We start from the raw sequence: 17,787 nt of genomic DNA on the forward strand, positions 1-17,787 counted from the left end.
GCTGGCCGGCGGGTGAGGGAGACAGACGGAGAGAGGAGGGGGGCTGGCCGGCCTGTGAGGGAGACAGACGGAGAGAGGAGGGGGGCTGGCCGGCCTGTGAGGGTGACAGACGGAGAGAGGAGGGGGGCTGGCCGGCGGGTGAGGGAGACAGACAGAGAGAGGAGGAGGAGGGCTGGCCGGCCTGTGAGGGACACAGACGGAGAGAGAGGAGGAGCGGGGCTGGCCAGCCTGTGAGGGAGCAGAGAGAGGAGCAGCCGGCCGGCCCTGAGTGTGCCTTCAGTCAGAAGCCCAGTGATGAGGCCCAAGGAGCCACTTTAAAAACGGCCATCAGCCTTGTGACCCTTAGGAGAAGACTGACACATTGACGTAAGAGTTCTCCAGGGCAACCTGTCCATTCTGACGCAGCTAGACTTCTATAAACAATCATATTATTGACAATAACACGAACAGTTACTGGGGAAAGAGGCTAGGACACTTAGACCATCTGGTGGTCAGAGTCACTACTGAAAGTCAAAGTTTTCTCTTAAAGGAAAAAAAATCCTATGAACTGTTTCTCTTATCCTTAAATATTATCGTTCATCTGTCATACAGAAGTAGAGGTGTCACCGCCCCAGATGCCGCCTCCGTGGACCTGGCACCCAGGGATCCCGCCCAAGGGCCTGCGGAATGAGCCTCCCACGGCGACGGCAGTGAGTCTGCGCCCTCAGCCACCTGCCATGCGGACACCTCAATACACGAACGAGGGACCACAAGGGTTTACTACCTTTACTTCATGTAAAAGAACAAGGAGTGAGCCGCCACTTGATGGAAGGGTCACAGACGTGAACCCTGGACCCAAGGGTTATTTAAAGCGCCCTCTGACACTGGCTCCCTGCAGCCTCCGCTGGGCAGAAGCGCGCAGGCCTCAGGGTACGTCCCGCAGTCAGCGTGTGACTGTCCAGAGGGGCATGTGTCCAGCTGTGAAGCACTGTGGGACCACACGGCTGACTAAAACCCCCAGGACTGATATTCAGCCCAGGAACCTGAAATGTGTTTGGACAGACTATAAACTGGTATGGCTGAAAACGAAAATCCATGTGTTATTAGTAAAAGAAAGAAAGAAAAACAGAATAAATGCGTACCAAAAATCTATCAATAGTCAGTTACATCATAAGTGGCAAACCGTGTCAACCCCATTTCAATTGAGTTTCTAACAATTTAACATTTAAAACCTAGTTCTAAGGTAACAAGAATGAAACATTACTTACTGCAAAATTCCTTTCATTTGCTCAGGTATTATGACTACATAAGGAAACACAGAATCGGTTTTAGGACTAAAACTAAGAACAGGGGAAAACCATAAACAAACAGTAACACTTAAAGTTACGGAGGGAAGCAGTGAGGAGACCCAGCGACATTCAAAGGCATGCTTCTAGAGGCACTGAACTCCGCACCGGGGCTGGCCACCCCTACGGGGAGCCGGGGCTACTGAGAACATACAACCACCACTGAGAGCAAAAGAAACCAAGACAGGAAAAAAGTACCAAAGGCAAAGAAACAAGAACATACCAAATCTAGAACAGAGATTGCTGGCACAGCAGTCTGCTGCAGGTAACAGAGAAGGAAAAAAAAGAAAAGATGAAGTGTGAAAAAAAAGTTAAGTTCAGCCCTGTATTCCGCCATTGGCTTTTGTTGCTATCTTACTTCACCTGTTTTTGACAGGCAACCCAATGAGAAAAGTAAAGAACTACCAACTAATTGGCAGTAATCAGAAATAGAAAAATGTCCATCTGGTATCAAATAGCTGAGTTTCATCATTAAGATACACAGAAACTATAAAAACAAAATTTCCCTCAGCTCTCTTATTTACACTAATATTAATCTTACTATGAGTAATAATAAATACACTAAGTACTTTAAAATAAATTATCTTAAGCAGCTTTCCAAACATCATAATTCATACTGAGAGGCTGTGAAATTTTCAGTGTTTAAACCATTTGGAAAAATTCTGACAGACCTTCAATACAAATTTCATCTTCACAAAAAGAAGAATTATAGAAGTATTACAGTGTAGTTACTAGCTTCTCACCACTGTTGGAATACAGTTAAAACAATACGAGACAGTGTTCTCACTTGCCATCAACAGCTGTACATTCAGAGTGTGGATGGAGGAAAGGTAAGCCTGACTTTCTCTTGTATTTGGGGGTGGGAGAGGCAAGGCCATCAGCGCAGCTACCTTTTTAATGTGATGTTCCTACAGTGACCCTGGCCAGAGAGGAGGGAATCACACATGACAACAGCAAGCACAGAAATGACAATTTACGTAACTGGCAAGAGCAGCAGGGGGCCACACAAAGTGAGAGCTGTTGAAGGAATTCTTACAGTAGAGCAGAAACTAATGAAATAGCTGCTCTTGCAAACAAAATAACACTTGTGGAAAATTTAGTCATTCTTAGGGAAGTCGCTGCTAGTGAGCTGGAAAACACTAATAATACAATGTAATAGTTAACGTTTAGGCCTTCATTTAAGAAACTGTCTCAAGAGGGACTCTAGCTGACTTCTGGGAAAATGACACACACATGGACTGAGAGTGCCTGTAAGTGAGAACTATGTGTGTGTCTCTGCAGGGAACAGTCCACCGGCTGCACTGAGAAGAAGTCGCACAGCTGGGTGCCACACACTGTGCCTGGCTAGCTAAGGCTCCATCTCGTCGGGACAGCAAGCCCACACTGTTCCTCGTGACAGTTGTTGTTGCCTTAGACCTTTTAGTAGACAGCATTGAATAATAACTGGAATGAGGAAAAAAAAAATCCAAAAGATAGAAAGAAGATGCTCTTGGCTGTCTTTCCTCAGAATACTGCACTGTGTAATTTTTTAAAAGCTCACTAGAACGGATAAGCAGGAACTGGTGGGCAGCACCATCCTCCAGCTACGGGGAGAGCTGCTGGTGCCTGTAAAAGCTCACCACTGCTGACATCTCTGCCAACAACTCTCTTGGGAGGTAACAAAGAATCTTGCTTTCCTCTTAAATTTCGCATTTTGACAATCTATAGCATTAAACTATTTAAATTTTACTTTTGTTCCTTTATTTGAAAGAAAAATAAAAGTAGTTATTAATTTTTATAATATGGAAGAAATATGAATAAAATCACAAGTTCTCAGTATCTTTACACTAAACTGAAGTACAGCAGTCCCCTCTTATCTGTGGCTTCCCTTTCTGTGGTTTCAGTTACGCTCGGTCAACCTCGGCTTGAAAATGTAAAATGAGTACATCGCATGATGAAATCTCATGCCACCCTACTCCATCATTCACATCATTTTTATTACAGTATACTGCTATAATTGTTCCATTTTATTATTAGTTACTGTTGTTAATCTCTTACTATGCCTGCTTTTTAAGTTAAACTTTATCATAGGTATGTATGTATAGGACAAAACACAGTATATATAGGGTTCGGTAGTAGCCAAGGTTTCAGGCATCCACGGGGGGTCTTGGAATGTATCCCTCGCAGATAAGGGGGTGAATACTGTAGAGTTGTTATTAACTGAATAAATCCACTTGCTTCATCACCAGTATAACTACTATGAAAATTCTACTTCTGGTAATGATATATAAACTTAAATTTGATTTTCTAGGCAGTTTCCTTTGTTAACTACCATGACGTGCTGATGATCGAGATCTGGGGCCAGTGGATGGCCCGCCTCTTGTTTTTGTAAATAAAGTTTTATTGGAACACAGCCACATCAGTCTGCTGACAAACGGGCTATGGCTGCTATTGCTCTGTAATGGCAGAGCTGAGTGGTAGCCAGAGGCTGTGTGGCCCACAAAGCCTAAGATGTTTACTGTCTTGCCTGTTCAGAAAACACCTGCCGACCCCTCATCAAGATCATAACAAGTCTTTAGTAAACTCTTGTTGTTTCAACTCAAGTATTAAAAAGGATAACTATGCATTTGCTAATTAAAACAATTTCACGTTCCGCTTCAGTTCTCAGCCTCACAGCCCTGGCTCACTCCTGCGGGCACTAGCCAAGCCCTAGTGTCAGGAAAGCCCCACCTCGAGACCACAGCTCAGGCCTCTCCAGCAGCAGGGGAGCTACGATGGGGGCCCGGGAGCCCGACCACGGAGACCCCTTTACCCTGGCTCTCCTCTCGGCCTCCAGCCGCTGCATGACCAGCAAGGCGTCCACGTCGTCATCCTCCTCGTCCTCGTCATCCTCGTCCTTCTGCTTGGACTCCTGTAGCCGCTTCTGGAACTGCCACTCCAGCATGAGCTTGCGGAGACGGTCGTTCTCCTCGGCGGTACGGTCGGGCTTGCCCTGCAGCTCCTGGATCTCTCGGCTCAGCATGTCCACGATGTGCATCTGCTGCTGCTTCTCCAGCTTCTCTTTAGCATCCCGCTTCCATGGATCTGGGGACAGGCTGTCACTGGACGACAGCTCCTCCTTGCTGATGGTGATGTACTGCAGGTCCCGCCGCTCGATGGTACGCGGCTGCTGCTGTGGCTGCAGCTCTCGGATGACAGTCTCCTGGGGCCTCTGCAGGGTGGAGGGCTTCTCGGGCTTCATCGGCTGCACGGTCACGGGGGAGAATTGCGCAGGGTTCAGGGACTGCGCGCGCATCTGGCCCAGCTTCCGTTCCTGCTCCCTCCGCTTCCTCTCACGCTCCTCTTCCAAGCGGGCCTTTTCCTTCTCATACCACCGCTGCTGCTCTTCTCTCTTCTTCCGCTCTGCAGCGGCCGCCTGGGCAGATGGGGTGCCCATCTGGCCAACAGAGGGGGGCGGCGGCAGAGGCAAGTCCATTGGCATCCCATCAAAGTCACTGGCATAGTGCGCTGGGGGAGGAGGGGGCGGCGGAGGCAGGTCTGTGCGGATGGGCTGGGAGATGGCCACTGGGGTTGGCTGGACGGCAGCTGGCGTTTTCCAACGGCCAGGGCCACTTTTGGTTAAAGTGGACGCAGGAGTGATGGATTTAGAGGAATGGTTCAGGTGCTCTTGGCTTGATGTGCTGGACTCCACCGAGGAGCTCTGGTTTATCCACAGATCACTGCCCGACTTTCGATCCTCAGCTGGCGCTGTTCGATGCCGCTCAAGCTGGTACTCTTGGTCGTCTCGCAGCTCTTCTTGGGAACGGGTAACACGCTGAAAAACAGAAGAAAAACTGTTACACTTCAGCCACTTATCTGAGGACATTAGTAAACATTCATAAACATTTTACGTTCAGGGAGGAAAACTACTAAGACAACTGAGTGCGCAGAACAGGGGCTGAAGTCTAGCCCTGCAGCTCGCTGGCTGTGTGGAACAGCACACAGAAAGGGGTTGTGGTCTACCCCTGCAGCTCGCTAGCTGCGTGGAACAGCACACAGAACGGGGCTGAAGTCTAGCCCTGCAGCTCGCTGGCTGCGTGGAACAACAGTGCTTTCTCAGTGAGTTTCTTTATCTGTGAAAAGCAGGAGAAGCTGTACCTTTTCTCTACATCATTGCCAAAAAAATAAAATACATGGAAAAAACCAGGCCTTTCCTCGACTGTGCCCCTCCCCTTCCACTGCTGCTTGCACACGTCTCTGTATGGGACCAGTCACACACTGCTGACTCTGAGAGCATGGCGTGTGTGTGTGTGGGGGTGTGTGTCATGGTGGTGGGGTGAATGGGGATGTTTAATCATGTGAGGAGCAATGGTGACGACATCTCTGAGGCCAAGTTCTAACCACTATCAAGAGTAACTATTAGATTTTAACCGTCTGATCAGTGCAACGTTTCCTAAATTCCACAAGCTTAGGACCGGCCTGGAAAACGTTTGGTCTGACTATGCACACCAGAGCAAGGACAGGGCAAATATAGCCAGATACTTCTGCTCTCATCTTAGCAGGTATGAGACACAGTGGTGTCAACCTGTTGGACATCTACAAAGCTCTGTGCGACAGACACAGGCAGGTCGGGGGACACTTTTGTCAAAGGGCTCATCTCCAGTCTGAAAATGGCAACCCAAAAAGTATTCACCTGGCCAGTGATGCATTATGACTCAAACATGCTTTCTCCTGTCCTGTAAGTAGTACATGAAGATGTAAATCCAGAAAATAAACCAACAAAATAGAGAAAAAATCACCCTAAAAACACAAGCAGCTGACCAAAAAAACGGAAGACTTACTCCAAGCATTTTCCTACAGCTTTACTTTATACAAAGAAATACAGAAATTCCTGATTACTGGGTACGCTGTCTACAGACCAAATAAAAGTTACCATGAAATGTCCTGGTATCCGTAGTACAGACACTTCTAAAGTATAAAATTTCGGAGCCCGGCCTTCAGACTACACACCCTGCAGTTCCTCTCTGATGCAGCACCTTTCTGACGCCACAGTCCTTCCTTGAAGACTGGTATCTGTGTTACACCCACGACCTGGATCTGTCCCACCTCAACAGCCTTGACTATGGCCACCCCATCGCCTCTACCCTGTGTCTGCCCAGAGGGACACGCCTGTTCTCCAAGCACACACGTTCACAACTGCTCCCTCCATGGTCCAGGGCCCAGGGTCCTGCCACACCTAGGCTGGGGTGACAGCCGTATGTGAGCCTGTCTGTCTGACCCTCCTCACCATCAGCTTCAAGGGCAGGGCCAGGTAGCTTCTGATTTCTGACATAAACGAGGAGATGTACAGCCGGGTTCCACTCCGCACTCCCAGAATCCGTGAACCTTGCCTTACACACAGCAGTTAAGGCTTTCTGTGACTGCCTGTGATGGTTAAGACTGTACGTCAACTTAGCTGGGCCATGATTCTCAGTGTTTTAATGTAATCACTCCCATGATTGAGTTTACTCTGAGTAGCCAATCAGATGAAAGGGAGTCTCCCTGGGGGCATGGCCCGCATCTGAATATAAGCAGACATTCTGGCTTTTTGCTCTCTCTGGATTCTGCGGCTGCCTCCTGTCACCTCATCTCCAGTTCTTGGGACTTGAGCTGTCAGCTTATCTGCCAAACCTGGGATTCATCGATCTGCACAGCCTGTGAACAGGAGCTCTGCTCTCTGACCTGCTGACCTTGGGCTTGCCAGCTTCTGCGGCTGCGTGACTTGGGAGAGGCCTCCACCCTGATCCACAGACTTGGGACGTTCTAGCCTCTACAATCGCATAAGCTGTTTCCTTGATATAAATCCCTCTATACATACGTATTTATACACTTTACTGGTTTTGCTTCTCTAGAGAACCCAGCCTAATACATTTGGTACTGGGAGTGGGGTTCTGCTCTAACAGATACCTAAAATGTGGAAGCGGTTTTAAAACTGTCAACAGATAGAGGTGCGGCAGTGACAGAGGACCAGCAGCAGCAGAACCAGGAGACCAGCGCGGGATGGTGCTGGAGCCGACCCACAGAGCAAGAGAGCCGAATGCCTGTGCGCCAGAGGCTTCCTGGCGGAGTGGGGTGCCTCCAGGCACTTACTGGTGGAGCTAGGCTTGCTGACCCACAGTGCGAGGGAGCTAAGTGCCTGTGTGCAGGAGGCTTCCTGATGGAGTGGGCTGCCTCCAGGCACTTATCACTGGTGGAGCTACAGAGCTTTGGAACACCTGCCCCAGCAAGGCAGATGTGGGCGTGAGGCCTGAGGGCCGAGAGGCCACAAGAAGCAGAAGCTGAAGAGACAAGGAACACAAGAAGCCGAGTTGCCTCAGTCTCAAAAGGTATGGCCATGACCTCTGGGATTTCAAAGGGTGGAGCCACGGCCTCTGGTGTTTCTAAGGGTGGAGCTGTCACTGTGATGGACTAGGAGAATGGTGTGCCTGAAGCTGAGGGAGCAGAGTTGCTGTCCCAGTGGGCCTGGAAGGCAGAGCTGAAGTCCAGGGCCGAGGGGTCTCCACTCAGAATCCGGAGACTGTGGCCAACACCTGGAGTCTGGAGGGCAGGGCTATTGTGTAAATGGTCTCAGAAAACAGAGGATTATTTTCAAGCCCTGAGGGCTAATGTAATGTGTTCTGCTAACTTGCTTGGTGCCTGTTATTCCTTCTTTCCTTGCAATTTTTCCTATTTGTAATGGAAATGTCTAGCTTGTGCTTGTTCTGCCATTGTACCTTTGGAAGCAGGTAACTTGTATTCTAGATTTCACAGATGAAAAGGAATTTTTGGATTTTGGACTTGGAGTTAAGACTTTTGCTGTGATATGATGAGATAAGCATGTTTTGCATGTTGCAAGGACGTGATTTTTTGGGAGCCTAAGGGTGAAGTGTCATGGATTGAGCTGTGTCTCCCAAAAATATCTGTCAGCTTGGCTGGGTCATGATTCCCAGTGTTGTATGATTGTGTAATCTGATGTGATTTCCTTATGTGTTGTAAACTCTATCACTATGATGAGGTTATATGTGATCTCCTTATGTGTTGTAAATTCTATCACTGTGATGAAGTTATACTGATGAGGTGGACAAGATTAGACAGTGTCTTAATGCAATCTCTTTTGAGACATAAAACAGAGAAGCGAGCAGAGACACATGGGAACCTCATACCACCAAGAAAGCAGTGCTGGGAGTGGAGCGCGTCCTTTCGACCTGAGGTTCCTGTGCTGAGATGCTCCCAGACCAAGGGAAGAATGATGCATCACAAGGACATTCCTCCAGAGATGACAGAGAGAGAAAGCTTTTTCCTGGAGCTGATGCCCTGAATTTGGACTTGTAGCCTACTAGACTGTGAGAGAATAAACTTCTCTTTGTTAAAACCATCCACTCATGGTATTTCTGTTCGAGCAGCGCTAGATGACTAAGACACTGCCATTCCAGCAGCAAACACGAAGACAACCAAGAACCCCTCTTCATGTTAAGTACTCTATCCTGCCCCACTGTCCTCAGACTCAGCCACAAAACCATGAAAGAAAACATGAGACGCCAACAGCAACCGTGCTCTACAGAAAATGTCAACTGTGTCTCAGAGATCGTCCATCCGTCAGACGGGGCCATCGCACTCCTTCAGGGCTGAGAAAAGTTTCTCACCTGGATCACAACACTGGAATGGTCACTGTCTGTGTGCACGTGCGGCTTATCCTCATAACTTGGCCACTGGCTCTGTGGAGGAACCATCCGGTCCTGCGACTTGGAAGCGGGGAAGGTAAAATACTCTCTGGGGTATGTCTGCGTGGGAATGGGGTATGCTTCAGGCCTGGGCGGAGGGGTCTGCTCCTGGGAAAGGGAAGAACAAAGGAGAGCTGGCTCTCACGATCCGTACAACGGGCTCACTGAATTTCCAATTGTCTGCTTCAAAATAAAAAGTAATATATACCTTTAAAAAATGTGTTAAAAATTAGTGTTTGATTCCATTCAGAGAATAATGACCAAACATTTCATTCTGCCAAGACTTACTAATTTAAAACTAATTTATTTGACTACCGGGGGAAAAAAAAAAAAAACCATTGCCATCAAGTCGATTCCGACCCACAGCGACCCTACAGGACAGAGTAGAACTGTCCCATAGGGTTTCCAAGGCTGTAATCTTTACGGAAGCCGACCAACACATTTTTCTGCCGTGGAGCCGCTGGTGGGTTTGAACCACCAACCTTTTGGTTAGCAGCTGAGCGCTTAATCACTGTGCCCAAAATCAAAGGATTAAGTACTGCAAATTTGGCAACCATGTTCCAGCTAATCTGTATAGCGAACATTTTCTGGGTAACCTAGCCATCCTGGAGGAAGCCTATGTATTTCAGTGCAGTAGGAAGCTTTCTGATTATCTCTTCAGACCTCAGTGCAGAGGTTTCCAGTAGAAACAGACGTTATCTTGGCTGTCGTTCCGGTGGCGTATGTGTGTTTCCCTCCAGGACTAGGGGGCTGGTCTGTTGGAAACAGTCAGGAAAAGAAAGTTTAATGTTAAGCAGACAAACAAATGGAACATTAACAATGCTTTTTACAGGTGATAATCACGTCTCACTCGTCCTCCTATTGTGAGCGAGGTGTCTAACAGAGAGAAACACGGAGGCGAGGCATCAGGCCTCCCCACGTCTGCACTAATCCTCGGGATCCCAGCCCGAGCGAGAGCCACGCCTGCACTCGAGGTTCGCACAGGGCCGGCTGGCAAACAGCGGCTGCGGGAACCATCAGTCTCTGCTGCATATTCTTCTACGTCTTCCTTTTTTTTTTTTTTTTTTTTAACAATTACATAAAAATGTACAAAGCCATTTATCCTCCTGCTGGTAAGGTTGCTACCACTGCTGCAGGCACAATCAATGGGTCTGCCTAGAGCTAGCATCAAATCACAAGGCTGTCCGGCTTGGTTCCGACGCCCCACAGTGCCCAGCCTCACTCCGACCGGGGCCCGTGCAGGCGCTGGGACGTAACTGGAGAAAATTTAAAGACCAGAAGACAGACGGCGACTCGTCTTACTTGCCACGTTGGGACTGGAGCGGTGATCAGCCCGATTCTTCATCAGCCTGTCGTCGCCCGGCAGTTTCTTTGGTTCGCTGTACTCTGCCCAGGGCAGCGGGGGGCTCTCGGGGGACCCGTTCTGAGCTGAGTTACCATAGAGCTCAAAACCCTCACTCTTTGGTCGGGGTTTCCCTGAGCCACGGCGATCTGAAACTGAAATCAGAGCACAGTCAGGATGTCTTCATTTGTTAAGAGTTTGTCTTATTTGAAACACCCTGTTTAGCTTGGAAAGACACAGGAATCTACAATGTGTAAAATTCTCTAAGAACTTCTTTTTAGTCTAAGAAATAAGTCGTTTTTATTTAATGGTAAAATCTTTCCATAGAATCGTCTCAACACTTTCAAATAAACGCATTTTTTAAAAATATATTTTCAAAGGTTATTTCTCATAAACTGAAACTTATCTCTTCTAAGTATTAAAACTACTTCTGATGTAACTTAGTTTTTTTTTACTAATAGATATACTTCCCGCACATCTTAAACAAGTGGTTAATTTTCCATCCCTCTGGGTCCCACCCCACGATCACCCAGCTCTCCATTTATTGGTTTCCTGTCTTCTGGCTATTTACGATCTGCTTTAACAGCTTCCCTCTTTGATTTCCAACTCTTCACCTAGTTAGCTTCTAAACGACATTAGACTAAGAAATCAGCAACCAAGATAGTAAAGTTTGCTACGCGAGCCATGAAGCGCGTGCATCACATGAGACACGGCTCTGTCAAGCTTCCTTTTTTTTTTTCCTAAGAAGCATGAGGTTCAGGTGCTCAGATGCCTCTCTGTTAGTTACCATTGGGAGGTGGCCTGCATCTGGGGCTCTGACTCCCCAGAATTCTGACTTCCGGGGACGAGGGCTACAATAAAGGCCCTACCTAGAGGGCTACGCACACACTTAGCAAAGGGTATCATGAAGACTGATCCAGCAGGTATTTAATGATTTCAGAGATAATGAGAGTCGTCATGGTTTTCTAACTAATTCTTTAAAAAGCCCTACATTTATATTGATTTTATTCTGAGATTTTTGATGTAGTTTCAAAACCACGGTTCCCATAAGCAAATCACTTTATTCAAGTAACTGAGTTTGCTGCTTTGAGTTAATTACATAAGACTGGATGCTCATGTCCCATCTTAGCAAACGCAGCCTACAGTAACGACTTCCACACGTGCACGCACAGTCATTCAGTAAAGAATCCTACGCATTCTTTACAGATATTATGAGCTGTCTGCCTATCAAAGTTGGAAATTCATTCACACACAGACTCACCCACCATTTGCTGAATGTCTACTGTACGCCAGGCATATGGAAGCTCCCCAGCAACAAGCTGCTCATACAGAGGGCAGGTTAGACGGCTCTGAGGCAGGGGCCCCCAGGTCAGATGGCCCACATTTGAATCCTGCTTCTAGCAACTGACAGCTAGTATCGTGGGCACTGCATGCAATTGCTCTCCTTGGCAACTTCCTCATCTTTAAAATTGGAATAATAATAATACGGACCCATAGGTTTCTGCAAACACTAGAAGAGGCCCTGCCTGTGAAATGCCTGGCTTACGAGAGGTGTTCCACCAAAGTCGGGTGTCACAGTACAAGGAACCCTTACTTCTCTGCATCATCGGAGATGGCTGGTTGAGCAGCGTAGCGAGGCCGTGGTAAATCGCTCCTTGTTTTGCGACTTCCAGTGTTACCACAGAGCTCGTTCTTGTCATGAGTTCTGCTGCCCTAGAAAGAGAACCATCATAAATGTCAGAAAGGTGACACGCAGCGTCTCCTGTCACCACAGTGGCCTGTGACCACAGCCCTATCTGACAGCTTCATCTGCTATTCTGGGTGGTACTCTGACTTTCAGATAATTTTCAAAGGAGCAAGTGGGCAGCAGGTAACTTAACTACGAAAACATGCAAACATATCTTCTGTTATTGTATTAAGAATAATAAGATGACATTCAGAAACTGGAAAAAGTACAAAGAGTGTTTTTTTTCTTTTTAGTTTCAAAGAAACTGTTCCAGACTGAAATATGTACTTATAATTTGCTAAAAAATGAAATGTCACATACGCTAAGAGTTCTGCACTTTACAAGGTGAAAAGAAAGAATACGACTTTTGAGCATTATTTTTCATCTTCCAATTCCAAGATTTAATGTTAAGTATCACCTAAAAATTCGAGTGCTGATCTTCAAACAAACAAGTCATACCTCTCCTGAGACAGTCCTACCAGACTCCGCCCGTCCACACTGAGGAGCTGGTCCCCTGCAGCCAGCCGGCCGTCCTGTTCACACCCAGAGGCGAGCGTGTGCGCGTGTGCATGGCACAGTGAGTGTGCGCGTGTGCGGTGTAGTTAGGATATGGGAACAGCAGCGGAGACGGGGAGGAACAAGAAAAGGTAGTCAGTACATATCATACTTGTTCTTTTACTGTTCTCTTCAAACAAGCGTTATATAGTGTTTCATGACTAAACATATCAGTGGATTATCTCACCCCCCTGGTTAAATGTAAGATGCTGGAAATTTACATTTTAAAATCTATACTAACCACATCTGCAGCACCTCCTTTGACAACAGACTTGACATAGATCCCGAGTTTATCCTGACCCGCACCCTGAACAAAAAGAAGAAACACCGCACTGAAAAAGGTGCAGCAGGAAATGCGATACTCAGTAAAGCAGCACTGAACAGAACCACCACACGCACGTGGACAGCTGTAACAAACCCTGGTTCTCCTTTCGGCAGGCAAATTAGAACGATAAAAACTATGCTAATACATCAAAACTGTATTCACAGCATTAACTGTATTTGGTAAAATTAAGAAACTAACAGGAAATGCTACTGTTTTGTTTTTAAATTAAAAAGAAATATACTCCTGAAAAAAGATCAGTTATTAATTAATCAGCTGTTGTTAGGTGCTGTTGAGTGGGCTCCACCTCATAGCGACCCTCCGCACCACAGAACAAAACGCTGCCTGCTCGGTCCTACCCCATCCTCCCAATACCAAGTATATTCGAGCCTACTGTTGCAGCCATTGTGTCGATCAATCTCGTTGAAGGTCTCTCGCTTTTTTGCTGACCGTTCACTTTACTAGTAAGTATGATATCTTTCTCCAGTGAATGGTCTGTCCTGATGACGTCCAAAGGAAGTGAGCTGGTTTTGCCATCCTTGCTTCTAAGGAGCACTCTGGCTGTACTTCTTCCAAGACAGATTTGTTTGTTCTTCTGGCAGTCCATGGTATATTTAATATTCTTTGCCAACACCACAATTAGAATGCGCCAATTCTTCCACCTTCCTTATTCACTGTCCAGCTTTCACATGCATATGAGGCGACTGAAAATACAATGGCCTGGGTCTGCCACATCTTAGTCCTCAAAGTGACATCTCTGCTTTTGAACATTCCAAAGAGGTCTTTTGCAGCAGATGTGCCCAATGCAATACATCGTTTGATTTCCTGACTGCTGCTGCCACGGGCACTGATTACTGATCTATGAAGAATGAAATCCTTGACAACTTCACTCTTTTCTCCCTTTATCATGATGTTGCTTATTGGGCCAGTTGTGAGGATTTTTGTTTTCCTTATGTTGAGGTGTAATCCACGCTGAAGGCTGTGGTCTTTGATCTTCATCAGTAAGTGCTTCCAAGTCCTCCTCACTTTCAGCAAGCAAGGTTGTGTCATCTGCATAACGCAGGTTGTTAATGAGTCTTCCTCCAGTCCTGGTGCCCCGTTCTTCTTCATATAGTCCAGCTTCTCGGATTATTTGTTCAACATACACATTGAATAGGTATGCTGAAAGGATACAGCCCTGACCCACACCTCTCCTGACTTTAAACCACACAGTATCCCCTTGCTCTGTTTGAACAACTGCTTGATGAGAAGACTAAAACAGACTTGGACTCTGGAAGCAGTTTAAGAGTGTGCTAAATAGTGAACTAAACAGTGAAGTGAAAACCACTTTTAATAATATATGCTATTAATCATCTTAATACAAAACGCAATTTACCATTGTATTTTCACATTCCAGTATTTACTCACTCTTCTCATGCATACAGTTTTTAAAACAAGTCAGTAAAAACAAACCTGCTTGTGTCAAACACTGAAAAGGAAACAGTAAGAGAAAGATGTGTCACCGCATGCATGCAGCAGCGCCTCGGCCCCCACCAGAGCCGCGCGAGCAGACAAGAGTGGTTTCGAGGTGGCTGGGGGGCAGACATTGACGGGGACGCCAAGTGAACCAGGTAGCATTTGGGCAGATGACAACGGCACAGTGAAGACAGTGTATAGGATGTGTTAAATCTCTTGTACAAAGCTGCTTGTTTGCCTGTACTTTGTCTGGGCCTTATTTATAAAAGGTTTCCCCCTACTGTCGAAAATGCGTGCATACAGTAATCAGGACTTAATTCTTCCACGCTGTTATCCTTCATCTTACTGTCAGTGTCTTGAAACCTTAGAAAACTGATCAAGTACCATGTGGCATGTGGCTTACTCTGGAAACACCTGAGCCCTTCCACAAAACTAGGATGGAGCTGGTCAAATGCGGGGACATCTGGGCTGTGCCTTTTTTCAAGTGGCTTTCTTCAGGAACCGTCAGCACGTTGTTGAGTGGAGGTGTCACTCTGCATGGACTGAGGACAGTCAGCAACATGCACTCAAAGCTGCGCTACCACAAAGCAAGTGTATTATCTGGGTACACGCACACTGCACGTACCATCTGGTACTGCTGGTCTTGTGCCAGAAATGTTTCATTACGACAGTGAAGCCTGTGAGAGCCTTGTTCTTCTCTCACGTCTTCCGCCTTTGACAGGGTGCAGTCTTCTATATTGCTCTCTGTTACAGAATCCTGCATCATAAACACCCAGTAAAGTTTCTTTCTTTGACAGGTTTCCCCCTTACACAGGTTCTGGCTCAAGCAGATTTTACTGTACTTGCTTTTTAAACTTTCTTTAGTCACTTAAAGAAAATCTTATTATGGCACAATTCACTTCAAATCTACCCAAAGTTACATACTTACTTTCCAACAACGACAACAAAAATCACCGTTTACCCCACTCCCTAATAAAAAGCTGAAACTCTAAGCCTTTCAGCCTCTGGCACCAGATGTGCCACCTTAGGAAGTGGCGCACAGCCGTCCAGTGACAGATGATGAGAAAGCACAGCACTTAAGGACTAACAGACGTTGTTGTCTTCCCTGATAGGAATCTATCGACTCACTTCTTTAATTCCAAATAACTCGAATCTATGATACATCTCTCATCGCAAAAAGAGGTCTTCACCTCAGGAAGTTCATGATTATTAGAGACCTCAACTCAAAAGAACCACTGGAGTCTAAAACAGCTATTTAAGGTATTCCCTAAAAACAGACTTTAATTAAAAGTCATCCACAATACATCACAAAACAGGCTGTTTTAAAAAACTATTCTCAGAAAAAGACAGACAGACATGATGCAGAAGTAAAGAGTCTAGATCTAGAATCTTCTAACCGGGCTCCACGCTTTGGCTGGCACCCGGACCTTCAGAACGCAGTCCTCGCCAGGCACTGCCACCTGGTGAAGATCCTCTGTCAGCTGACAGCCCGGTCTCCATGGTCTCCATTTCCGGGAACTCGCGCAGCCTATCAGCTCCCCACAGACTGCCTGGCTCTCTGGGACGCCCTTCTTGCCTTCACGGGCTCCCTCCCGCCTCTGTGCTGATTTGAATCCCGCCTGTACTTCACAGGCAGCTCACACTTACACATGGGCCATGCAGATTGTAGACAGAACTGTTGTATTAAAAACTATAGCTCTAATGTCAATCCTTTTACAAAAACAAAATTACAGATGGAAAGCTGGAGATGAAGGATTCTAAAGAATTTCTAGCATCAAGCATCACATTCTCTGCCCTACTACCAGGTAAGCAAAGGTCTCCATCTGGCCTCGGCAGGCCTGGCTGGGGATGACCACCCTGACCGGGTAGAAAGCAGGACGAATAAGCTCTGCTTCATCCCTGCTGACTGCCACTGATGCTGGGAGCCACTGACGGAGCCCGGGATCAGCTGTGGGCAGGCAGCCCAGGCAAACGCTAACTTGCCATGTGACAACAGTTCCTTGACGTTGGTTGACAAGTGCTCTCCCTACCTGCCCCACTTCATCTGAACAAGAATAAGAATGCCGCAGCCTATGTTAAAACAGTTACAGAAAACAAAATTTAGTAATTTCAGAAATATGAAATCACTTATCTTATTTCTAAATAATAATGCACAAACCAATCCAGCCTAAGACTGAACTTAAAGAAGAGTAATTAAAATAATCCTATTAGCTTCTACGGTACACATACATACGCTATTAAAGTTAACTTGATGGTAATTCTATTCATTTTCCAATTAAAGAAAAATGGGGTCCAGAAGTTGCAACTTTTTTAGCTGCTACATATAATGTGTCACATGAGTCCCTAAAATAATGTAAATATAAGCTATTTAAGTACTGACACAAGCCAACTATAGGAACGTAAAGAAACAGCTTTTCAGACGTCGGTACCAAGAGATGATACTAGACACCCTAAGCTGTACTGCCGGTCCCTGGTGGGGCAGTGGTTAAGAATTCGGCTGGTAACCAAAAGGCTGGCAGTTCGAATTCACCAGCCGCTCCTTGGAAACCCTATGGGGCAGTTCTACCGTGTCCTATAGGGTCGCTATGAGTCGGGATGGACTCGACCACAACAGGTGTTTATTTTCTAAACTGTACTGTAAATGTTGTAGCCACATGTGGCTAATGAACACTGAAATGTGCAGTAAATGTAAAACGCACCCAGATCTCTCTCAAAGACTCAGTACAGAAAACACAATGTAAAATACCTCATCGGTAACTTTTATATGGACTACATGTTGAGCTGACAACATTCGGGATATACTGGGTTAAATAAAACACCTGATTAAATATAGTTTCACTTGTTTCTTTTTACTTATTTAATGTGGTTAGAGAAGGCTCACATTGTACTTCCACTGGACAGTGCTACTCTAAAATTACAGGGTTTTCATAGTACATGGTCACAGGTGCTAGCAATAAATTGATAATTATGCAGACGGCTGGGTCAAGAGGAGATCTCACCCATAATATAGCAGATATGCTAACTTGCCACACCCTGATTTCAAACCATGAGACAGGTAACAAGGAGGGGACAAAAGAGAAATACAAGGGCTAAGTCACTTCAAGAATTACTTGTCTAAAGATACTTAAAATAGTATTTGAAAAGGTCTTATTGCGTTTTTAGTGTTTTTTTCCACAAAATATTTTGCAGAAGAATAATCATAACCATTTAGGATTACCCATACTCATTTAAGAAATTAAATTTCTTTAAAGAAGAACCTTTTGGAAAGTAGTTATATATTCCGAAGATACAAGGAATTACAAATTTAACTGAATACAATTTCGGGATGAATCTGACAACCTCAGACACTAGAAGTAACGTCTCTA

General features: G+C 46.0%; 1 protein-coding gene across 1 annotated transcript in view; it reads right to left on the bottom strand.

The window, feature by feature from the left end:
• Nucleotides 1–17,787, bottom strand: part of AFDN (afadin, adherens junction formation factor) — a 119,870-nt gene that overhangs the window by 16,625 nt on the left and 85,458 nt on the right. The window contains exons 22-28 of the mRNA XM_023728482.1: nucleotides 12,887–12,952; nucleotides 12,550–12,623; nucleotides 11,959–12,077; nucleotides 10,325–10,519; nucleotides 9,686–9,777; nucleotides 8,945–9,130; nucleotides 4,117–5,118 (exon numbers count right to left, since the gene is read on the bottom strand). Coding sequence (XP_023584250.1) covers nucleotides 4,117–5,118; nucleotides 8,945–9,130; nucleotides 9,686–9,777; nucleotides 10,325–10,519; nucleotides 11,959–12,077; nucleotides 12,550–12,623; nucleotides 12,887–12,952 — 1,734 coding nt within the window. The remainder of the gene's footprint in view (nucleotides 1–4,116; nucleotides 5,119–8,944; nucleotides 9,131–9,685; nucleotides 9,778–10,324; nucleotides 10,520–11,958; nucleotides 12,078–12,549; nucleotides 12,624–12,886; nucleotides 12,953–17,787) is intronic.

The sequence above is a fragment of the Trichechus manatus genome, unplaced genomic scaffold (assembly GCF_000243295.1).
Source record: "Trichechus manatus latirostris isolate Lorelei unplaced genomic scaffold, TriManLat1.0 scaffold00002, whole genome shotgun sequence".
In the NCBI taxonomy this organism is placed as follows: Eukaryota; Metazoa; Chordata; class Mammalia; order Sirenia; family Trichechidae; genus Trichechus; species Trichechus manatus.